The sequence below is a fragment of the Thamnophis sirtalis genome, unplaced genomic scaffold (genome assembly GCF_051295495.1).
Source record: "Thamnophis sirtalis isolate CommonGarterSnake01/CBP01778 unplaced genomic scaffold, rThaSir2_p1.2 scaffold_3, whole genome shotgun sequence".
Lineage (NCBI taxonomy): Eukaryota > Metazoa > Chordata > Lepidosauria > Squamata > Natricidae > Thamnophis > Thamnophis sirtalis.
The window spans coordinates 171,378,738-171,389,861 of NW_028261383.1; the positions used below are offsets into that span (position 1 = coordinate 171,378,738).

At 42.1% G+C, this 11,124-nt stretch overlaps 1 protein-coding gene across 1 annotated transcript; it reads right to left on the minus strand.

Annotated features, from left to right (window-relative positions):
- Positions 1-292: 292 nt before the first annotated feature.
- LOC106540591 (selenide, water dikinase 1) lies at positions 293-9,760 on the minus strand. Its single transcript, XM_087710941.1, has 8 exons — positions 9,456-9,760; positions 7,178-7,281; positions 6,914-7,021; positions 6,078-6,232; positions 2,710-2,800; positions 2,255-2,354; positions 1,373-1,585; positions 293-1,022 (listed from the first exon to the last, which is right to left on the minus strand). Exons 1-8 carry the CDS (start codon positions 9,736-9,738, stop codon positions 793-795), a joined length of 1,284 nt encoding a protein of 427 aa, XP_087567067.1. The 5' UTR covers positions 9,739-9,760; the 3' UTR covers positions 293-792.
- Between the last annotated feature and the right edge of the window lie 1,364 nt (positions 9,761-11,124).

Genomic DNA, 11,124 nt, shown 5'->3' on the forward strand with positions numbered 1-11,124 from the left:
GCTCCTCTTTGTCCCACATCCCAGTAAGATTTTAAATGTCTTAAAACAGTTCCTTAAGCCATAATGAGGTAATTATTTTATCTATAAAATAAAAAGGATAGAGGGGTTTTCTTCTGCTTTCTAAGAGAGCTTAAAAATGAAATTGCTTGCAACCAATCTTTAGGCTGAAAAGGTATTGTATGACTCTTTCATCTTAAGTCAATTAAAGCAACAATGAAGATAATCAGTGATTTTCCTACTTACACCAGGTACCTCCCCCCTTCTAGGTCAATAATGTGTTAGCACTCCATCCTTTAGAAATGAACTTTTTATTAACTCAATCACCCATAATTTACAACCAAAGCAACAATCCATGAAGCTGAGCTTGGCACTGCTCCTCTAGGATTCCTCCGCTCCTCCAAGACCTTGGTAAGGTTTTCAGGGAGATGCTTCATGAAGAGGAGAGAGGCCTCTGAACTCAGCCAAATGGCTTTTTAAGTCACCCACCCTCCTTTTAGATCAGCTGCTCAGTCTGACCAAAAGTTGGGAGAGCTCAACAGGCAGAATTATTCCAATAAATAATTTGAATTACCATATTCTCCATATCCACCATGCTAGCAATTTTACCTGCTTTGCAGGAGATGATTTCAAAACTAATAATCTCAGATAACAGGGAGGAATCAGCCATCAACCCATAAGGAGATAAGTTCTGGGCAATTTGTGCTGTAGAAACGTTAAGACTGTACCCAGGACTTCGGAGTGTTGCCCTTTTCAACTGCAGAGTTGACAGTGGGGAGAAATCATTTTCCCTTCTCAAGATGCAACTTCAGGGCTAGCACTAGAATTGTTATCCTGAGGGGAAGCACTAGCTCCCCGTGGGGTGACTTCAATAATACGAGGTTTGTCAATGATGCGAGCTGTCTGGTTGCCCTTCTCCACAATGCCAATGATCCAGGCTTGGTGTCCTTCTCCATATTTAGGTGACTTTATTTCAGCACAGAAGCGGGCAGCTTGCTCCCGGGGTAGACAAATCAGCAGCCCCCCTTGTAACAGAAAAACAGCAAATTAGAATCATCAGAAAAACGATCGTTCCTCATCCCTCCATAACCACAGTGGATTAACCTAAACTCTTACAATCCACTAAATTAATGCTACACAAAACAGATAAGATTTCACAAAGCTCAAGTTTTTCCACACAAAAGCCATACCAAATTATTCCAACACTGTTTTGTTTTGATTTCACCAGTTGTGGGAAGGCTAGGGAAGTGAAGTGATTTTGTTATATGTTTGGAAATCTGCAATTCTTGCTGATGTTACTACAAGTCATTTAAAGGTGTCCCACAGAATCCAGGCCTACATTTGGCTTGTTCCTTGCCTAGTTTATCCAACTTACCAGAGGTTTCTGGAGAAGTCCCTTGGAGGAGCCTGGACCGGTTGCCGCATGCTTTGCTAATAGCAGCCATCTTGGCAATGATGGGTAGATTATGAATGACAAATGAGACCTCGCTCCGCTGCTGCTTGGCCAAGTTCTGTGCATGGCCCAGAATCCCAAATCCTGTAATGTCTGTGGCAGCATGGGCATTGAAAGTATGCATCAAACTGGCAGCTGACGGGAGGAACAAATGTGGCATCAGTGATAACAAAATAGCAGTTAAGCCTGTACAGGTATCTGTCCTAAAACTAAAACAGCAAGAATCATTTATTATCTAGGGCTGATTTTTAATAGGAGGCATCTGAAGTTGGTGGCAGCAATATATGTCCAGAAGGATACAGCAATTAATTCACATAAAAGATGGATTTATAGCTTTTACATATTAGGAAGCTCCCAATAAAAACAACTTCTTGCATTTCTAGCTATTCTACCTCTGATAGCATATTAATATAATTACTGCTCAATTATTTTAATTTTGCCTCTATAAGCCAATGAACTGTAATTTTATAATTCCAGAAATGTTACGAATCACGTGGCGAAAACCTTGCAATCATTTCACAGTTTGTTTAGGTTTTTTTGCAAGTCCAATAATGCTCAAAATATCTTGCCGTAGTACATTAAGTACTTTAATGTCATGTTTTTAACTGTTTCCCTAAATAGGGTTTTGTAGGGAGATACGGTTGAATGCTATCTGTGAAAATAAAACCGCTCTTGTACCAGAGGTTGTCTGACCATCCTCTTACGCGCCCCTTTAAAGAACAGAAGTAAGATGTTTAAATATGCAGAGCCAAGGCAACCTGTTGCAAACTGAGTAAAGATCCAAACCAATATTTAGGCCCCTACCTGTTCTGTTCAGCATGGCCATACTAAACATGGCTTCCTGGTAGGCCAATTCAACGTCTTCTTTGGAGACCACCAGCTTAATCTTATTCCACCGCTCTGGCTGGAAGAACAATACAAGCATTTGAAATGGCTCTGAGGTTTCACTCCTCCCTGGCAGAAGAAAGAATACCTGCCAGTTCATCATGACGTCAAGACTCCTTCTCTCTTTGATACAAAAGGATTTAGTTGGGATAAAAAAAAAAACTTTCCCCCTGCTATTTACCACCACCTTGTGCAGTAATTGATAGATTTTGGATGGGAATACAGTATTCTAAAGTCGCCTTGCAATTTGGAGCCTGTTCTCAGAAAGTGTTCTGCGCTTTTCGTTGTGTGTATGGGAGTGGGGTTAATTTTCTCTCTATTGGTATATATAAGCACAAAGAGATATGCCCATTTCCCCATGGATAAATACTTACATTATCTAACCACTGGTGAGCATTTACAGCCACTTGAGTCCCCAGAGGCTTGGTAAGCACAAGGACATCTCCTGGAACTGCACTGTCTGGCCTAGAATCAAAGGAATAAGAATCCTAACATTTTTTTCAAAAGTCTTGTCCTCTTATTTTCTGTCTTAATGGGATCATCTATAATGTGCAAAGCTTATTTATTTCACATTGAATAAAAAACAAACAAACAATACTGACAATAATTGGGATTGGGAACTTCACTAAGTAACATGGTTATAGGGCAGGGCATCGCGTCTCCCTGGACTTGACAGCGGTTCTGGTTACTTGCATTTCTATGAGCATGGCCATGCTACAGATGACGCATGGTTGCAGTGTCCCATGGGTCACATGATCACCACTTGCAAAGTCCTGCTGGTTTCCTCATTGATTGTCAGAAGTCAGCAGAGAAGGTGACAAATGGAGATTCCATGACCCTGGGATGCTGCAATGTCACAACTGTGAACTGAGCACCTGAATTACAATCACATGACTTCAGGGATGCGATGACAGCTAATCCTATAAGCAGAGGTGGGCTGCTCCCAGTTTGGCTAAACTGGTAGTGGTATTTTGGCCTGGGTTGCAGAACTGGCAGCAACCCAGGCTGGCCATGCCCCTTAACCGGTTCCCTGGTTGCTGCTGCCATTGTTTAGAAGTGCGTGTGTGTGTGGCACGACAAAACCGCGGTCCACTAAAGCGCGCCCGATTAAAGCGCGTACCTGACGTCATCAGCAGCGCGACAAATACGACCGCGGAGAAAAAAGGGCGCTTTAAAAAGCGCTTTTAAAGCAAGCTGATTCACGTTAAGGTAAGGGTTAGGGTTAGGTTAAAGGTTAGGGTTAGGTTAAGCGTTAGGGTTAGGTTTAGGGTTAGCGTTAGATTTAGGGTTAGGTTTCGGGGGGTTAGGTTTAGGTTTACGCGTTAATTTTAGCTTTACCGCTCACAGCGTGCTTTTTTTGTTGCGCTGTGATGACGTCAGCTACGCGGTTTCATCGAGCACGCTTTAGTCGACCGCGGTTTTGTGGTGGAACCGCGTGTGTGTGCACTGTTCACTGTACATTGTGCATGCGCAAAGAACAATTTACATTGAGCTGAGCATGCACGTGCGAAGTGAACTGGTAGTAAAACTCGGAGCAACCCACTTCTGCCTATAAGGGCTATTACCAGAATTGATCAATCATCTTCATTTCTTTAAGAATAACCAAAGATCATCTAACAAACAGAACAAAAGTATCTTAATGCCCTTCCTGTATCAACAAATTAGAAATCTGCTATAACGTATTCTAGTGAGCCAAACTGCAGGTGGGTGCAAATAATTTGTAAAACATAACTGTTCTGACCTGGAATGATATATAAACCGATCCATTTGTTTCTCAACATGAATGAATTTCTTTAATGCAATGTATGAATCCAGATACTGTTGGCAAAATGATCTGTGCCACCTTCAACATCACACAACAGGCTCATCATTGTTTATTTGCTGTGTGCCATCAGAGTAAGTATTTTTCTACTTGGATTCTAACTGTGTCTCAGCCTGCTGAAGATCCTTATGACAGCCGTTTTTAGAACCTTCCATATTAAATCTGAAAGCATTTTCAACAAATGAGGCAGGGCAATAACTAGGCAAATGCACTTTACACCAGTACAATCTCAACATAAGATATAAGCCCTCTGAATTAGCATTCTCAAAGTTTAAACTGATTTAAAATATTATTTAGAATATTGATTCTAAATTGTATATAGGTAATCCTCGCTTACCAATTGCCTTTTCTAACAATTATTTGAAATTATGACAGCTGGAAAAAACCCAGTTTGCAACCAATCCTCACATTTATGACCTCACAATATCTTGTGGTGACATGACTGCCATTTAGACACTTGCAAATGATGCACATTTATAATCATTGCAATGGCCCATGGTCATGTGATCACCATTTACATGCTTCATAAATGCCTTCCAACAAGTAGAATCAATGGAGAACACAAAAGTGAAATCCCAAGTTGCTGTCATATGATGGCTTGGTCAATGATGGAAGCTGAAGTGAGCTGAAGTCCAGTGAGGCCACTTAGTGACTTCAGAGCTTTGCAATGGAGTTGCTGGTTCCAGTGGTTATTAAGTAGACTATCTATAATCTGTTTGAAGAATATTCTGCTTTTCCCCTAAATCTGAGATCTGGAGAAAGTGCATTTCTGTTTATGTCCAGAATATGCCAAACCATTTTCATTTTGGAATATGTATCATTGGAAATGGATGACACTCTCTTCCCGTATTATACCTTATTCCATTGGAGAAATAAAACTTCCAAGAAATACTAGAGGATTCTGAAAATAAGCATGCTGTTTTTTGCATCTCTAGTTCTGATTCAGATATCAAGTAAAAATTTGCAGGAATTTGAGAGGGGATGGATATTACAAATAAGTCAGAAGGAACTACCCTATTCTGATAAATTTTGTTTACTTCACTCTTACTACCTAAAGGCCATGCACTAAATCACTGGAATCTCATTTTGTACACAATGTGGTGTGCCACACAACATCACAAATATTACTGTAGTTTAGCTTCAAACACAATATTTACTTGCTTTGAATTCTATTCATTTTTATCTAATTCTTCTTTTAAAATAATTCTGTAGCTTAAATTTATTAAACTACATAAAAAGGCCCTTAGTTCAATTTACTAATCCTGGGATGGCGAACCTATGGCACGAATGCCACAGGTGGCACGTGGAGCCATTTGTCAGGGCATGTGTGCACTAGCCAGCTGATTCCAGCCTTTTTTAAGGCCATTTTTGCTCTCCCCAGGCTCCAGAGGCTTTATAGGAGCCTGGGGAGGGTGAAAACAGCCTCCTCCGCCTCCCCGGAGGCTCCCTGGAGGCTTCAGAAGCCTCCGGAGCGCAAAAAACCCAGCCCTACGGGCAAACCGGAAGTTTGGGAACGGATTTATGGTTTGCTCGTAGGGCCATTTTTAGTCCTCCAGAGCCTTCAGGGGCCTTCTAGAGGCTCCCCTGAAGGCTCTGGAAGGCAAAAAACGACCCTATGAGCAAACCAGAAGTCACTTCCGGTTTGTCCAGAGGGGCCGTTTTTAGTCCTCCAGAGCCTTCAGGGACCTTCAGGAGGCTTCCCTGAAGGCTCCGGAGGACTAAAAACGGCTCTATGGACAAACCGGAAGTGACTTCTGGTTTGCTCATAGGGTCGTTTTTTGCCTTCCAGAGCCTTCAGGATAAGAATTCTCATAGCAATTATAGACTATGCAACATGTTGGCCTCATTTACACACATAACTGAAATGCTGTACACTACTTTTTCAACTTCCCACTTGCTAATAAGAGTTCCAATACTCACATAATAAATTCATTGGGCTGGCAAACAACTGTTGCAACTCCGCCAACAATGATCCAAGGATTCAAGACAGTCTGTCCACCAGTTACTGAAGTGCCACCATCCTCTGCTGCATCCCGGAAACCCTTGATTATCAGAGGCATGATTTTTTCTCGTTCCTAGGAGACAAAGGAAAAAAAGGACTTAAGAACCATTTGTAACCATCAATTAAGGATCATTTCCTACTGGATCCAATTAAATGGGGTGCAAAGATTGAACATGGAATCTTCTGTACTGAAATTATCATGGGAAATTTCTTTGTACCATTTGTAACTTATGTTGGTATGTAAACTGTTAAAAACTTGTGGGAACTGACCAGTACAGAGGTCATAGTAAATAAAAAAAACTAGCAGTTTTGGTTAATTATGTTACTGTAGGTGAATGAAATTATTGTCTATTCAGTGAAACTTATTTAAACAAATGATGACTTAGTGTATTGTGAAACAAAAGTACTTGTAATTACAGACTATGCCTAATTATTAAATTAAACATGACATTTCTGAATTGTGAATGATGGAAGTAATTAATAATTTTTAAAAACTGTTTAATTCCATCTTTTGATTAAAAAAAAATCCAATGTGCAGGAATATAACTCAGTGCTACCCTAACCCTAGAAACAATAAATTGGGGCTAGGCTAACACTCAATGTTTCCTTTATTCATTTAAGGGGCTAGACTGGTTTGCACATTTTAAGACAAAAATCACTGAACCGTATTATAACTTGAGTTGTTGCATTGAACCCAGCCAGCATATTTAAAAAAAAATCTTCAAATTATTTTAAGAAATAAAATGTTTCTTACCTCTTCGGTCATTTTCTGGCTCACACTCAGCAGCATAAGCATGTTGTCACATTCTGTGATGCCCATGGCATAAAGGTCACTCAGCACATTAGCACAAGCAATGCGGCCCTAAATCAGAATAATGAAATAACTAGAACCAAGCAGGAAAGGCAAGGCAACTATTATATAATCAACTGAGCAGGAAACCTAATTTCAACGACACAGCTCAATCCTTCCTAAATTGTCCAATCCTTCCTCCACCTTCTCACTAGCAAGCCAACTCACCATCATATAAGGGTCTTCTACTAGTGGGTAAAAAAAGTCTGTAGTCTGCACCAGGGATAGACCCCCATGCCTCAAAGGAATCACACAGGAGTCCATTCCAATGCCTGTAGAGAAGAGGGATCACAGCATTCTTGAATGTTTAGAATTATTTCCAATTCAAGCAAATTACTTGGAAGTTGATAGTCTGTATCTTCATTTTTTTTTTAAAAAAAAAATTTTTTTTATTAACAAACATGTAAAATACACACACACACAAATTAGATGTACATCACATTTATACAATATGAACAGGAACTTCCTGTTCTTTCTAATAGCAGTCATCAATCGATACCGCTCACCTTATATTATTTCCCCTTCAATTGTATTTCATTTGGATTTCACCATTCTTAACCCTCTTATTTTACTCATAACTACTATTTTTTGAGTTTTGTTATATTCCTTCGTTGATTTTTGTTTCTTTCCTCCATTTATCCCATATCTGGTAGAATTCTGATTCTTCTTTTCCCTGGATTTTTTTAGTTAGTTTGTCCATTTCGGCACAGTCCATAACCTTTCTTATTATTACATCTTCTGCTTGGAATTAATTTGTTTTTCCATTTCTGGGCAAAGGCAATCCTTGCCGCGGTAATTATATGTAGTATTAAATACTGGATTTATTTTTGGTATTTCACAGACATAATTCCTAATAAAAAAAACTTCAGGTTTCCATTCTATTTTAACCCCCGTTATTGCCTCCAGCCAATTTTTGATCCTTTTCCAAAAAAATTTAGCCTCTTCACAGATCCACCATAAATGGTAGTATGTTCCGTGTATCTTCATTTTCAGTACTTATGAAATAGGGAATAGGCGGGGTCTAAGTTGCAGACTGGACAACAATCAAAAGGGGATGGAAACACTTCTCAGTCGAGAGCCATGCACCAAGTTAACCGTGAATTTTGCAACCTCCAGTAGGCTAAAGTTAAAAACAATCTCAAAGTCCAACGTTGACAAAGAATCGCCGACAAAAGTGTCCAAGACTTCGGACAAAGTTCAAATCAAGGGAGATTTTTTTATTGAACGGAACGTGGCATATTATTATCCACATGTTAAGATTTATGTGGGAGCGGAAAAAATTAAAGTCGAATGCAGGTGGTTCATTGAAAAAATCTCTTCCAGAGAGGCAAAAAATTTTTGGGAAAAGGATCAAAAATTGGCTGGAGTCAATAACAAGGGTTAAAATAGATTGGAAACCTGAAGTGTTTTTATTAGGAATTATGTCGGTGAAATACAAAAAAGAAATCCCATATTTAATACTACATATACTTACAGCGGCAAGGATCGCCTTTGCCCAGAAATGGAAAAAACAAACTAACCCCAAATGAAGATGAAATAATAAGAAAGATTATGGACTGTGCCGAAATGGATAAATTAACGAAAGAAATCCAGGGAAAGGAAGAATCAGAATTCTACCAGATATGGGATAAATGGCATAGGTGGATGGAGGAAAGAAACAAAAATCAATGAAAGGATATAACAAAAATAATAGTTATGAGTAAAATAAGAGGGTTAAGAATGGCGAAATCCAAATGATATACGATAGAAGGGGAAATAATATGGTTTTATGGTTTTATTATTTATAGGCCGCCCTTTTCCCTGAGGGGACTCAGGGCGGCTTACAATATATAGGGAGGGGAGTACAAGACAGTAAGACATAAAACAATACATAAGTAAAAATAGTACACAACATTCATCATTCGGGTGGGGACGGATTACGATCTTTATCCCCAGGCCTGACGGGATAGCCAGGTCTTGAGGGCTGTGCGGAAGGTCTGGAGGGTGGTGAGGGTACGAATCTCCACGGGGGGAGATCGTTCCAAAGGGTCGGAGCTACTATTGAAAAGGCTCTCCTCCGCGTAGTTGCCAGTCGACATATAAGGTGAGCGATATCGATTGATGATTGCTAAGATAAAAAAACAGGAAGTTCCTGTTCGCACTGTATTGTATAAATGTGGTGTACGTCTAATTTTGTGTGTGTCTGTGTGTGTGTGTATTTTACATGCTTGTTAATAAAAACCTTTTTAAAAAAATCTCTTCCAGAGTTTATGCAAAATAAAAAGTTTTAAACAGCGCACCCATTCCGTCTTGTAGTCCAGACGTCGCCCTCTCCTAACCCCACGTTTTCGGTCCTACTACCCCTTCCCTCATCCACGACCAGCGCTCCCACCAGTTTTGAAACCCCCCCCCGCTTGGTAGCCCCTAAAAAGGCCGCATTCGACGCTTCCCCCCGCCAAAGCCTTACCGAGGGTGGGAGGAGGACTCCCGGAAGCCCCCGCATCGCCGGCCCCGGCCAACTCAGCGTGGGAAGTGCTAAGTCCCTCCAGGAGCCTGAGCAGCGTCTCCTGAGGGACTTTGCAGCCTCATCCGCGCAGCTCCCCGTAGCTGGTGAGCCTCCAGCCCGGGCTCAGACCCAGCGCCTCAGGCTCAAACGGCCGGTAACCGGGCGGCCCGGCGGCGGGACTTGGCGCGGTGGCTGTCGCCAGCGGAGGGAGGGCGGCTGAGGGAGAACCGGCCACCGCCGCCATGATGGCTCCACAGCAAGAAGCGTCTTTCCTCGCGAGAACTGGGGCAGGGAAGGGGGAAAAAAAAAACCGCCGTTCGCCAAGCGACGCTCGGGCAGGGCGGGGGGGGGGGGCGGAAGAGCTGGCACGCATTCCGCCTTCATTACGCCCGCGGGTTGTTCCCTAGCCGAGGGGAAAATCTCGCGAGACGTCGAGGAAAGGGCGCTTTCGGAGGTTCGTGTTTAAACTGTAGCCGGGAAGGGGCCGTTCCGGACAATGGATTAAAATTCTCTCTCTCTCTGCTCCCCCCCCGCCCCCGCCCCCTCTCAAACCTTCTGGGATCTTAGAGTGCAATCATCGCGATATGAGATTTACCGAGAGTAATATGGAACCTGTGTAAATGTCATTTGGCGTAAAAACCTGAGACGGGAGATTTCTAATTACTGTACAGGAGCGTTAATGGCACAATTCGTTTTGTTTTCTTTGCCACTATATACTGTAGGACAGTGGTCTCCAACCTTGGCAGCTTTGCAAAGCTGGCTGAGGAACTCTGGGAGTTGAAGTCCACAGGTCTTAAAGTTGCCAAGGTTGGAGACCACTGCTGTAGGAAGTTATCACCCAGCCCTCTTCCAGAAAAAAATGAAATATCCTAGGAAATATTGAAAAGGCAGAATATTTCTCTGGATGCGAAAAGAAAGAAATGTGTTTTAAAAGACAGAATAGCTGCCTGTAGCTTCCTGCTTTGTCAATGGGCCATTAAGAAGGCCAAGCTAGTCCACTTTACATAATAAAGACTTCTCCACTGCAGCTCCAGGGGGGATGGGATTAAAGCATGATAATATTGGCCCCAACTGACCACATGGCATCTGATTTTATTTTTATTTATTTATTTATTTTATTAAAATTTATAGGCCGCCCTTTTCCCTGAGGGGACAGGGCGGCTTACAACCAATAGGGAGGGGGTACAATACACAATAAACGATATAAAAACAAGATAAGTAGTAAAAACACAACATGCATTCTACATTCAACACTCGGGTGGGGCAAATTAAGGACTTATCCCCAGGCCTGTTGGGAGAGCCAGGTCTTGAGGGCTGCGCGGAAGGCCTGGACGGTGGTGAGGGTACGTATCTCGACGGGGAGATCGTTCCACAGGGTCGGAGCTGCAACAGAAAAGGCTCTCCTCCGTGTAGTCGCCAGTCGACATTGACTGGCGGATGGAATTCGGAGGAGGCCCAGTCTGTGCGATCTAATTGGTCGGAGGGAGGTAATCGGCAGAAGGCGGTCTCTCAAGTACCCAGATCCACTACCATGGAGTGCTTTAAAGGTGGTCATCAGTACCCTGAAGCGCACCCGGAGATCGACAGGTAGCCAGTGCAGCTCGCGGAGGATGGGTGTAACATGGGCGAA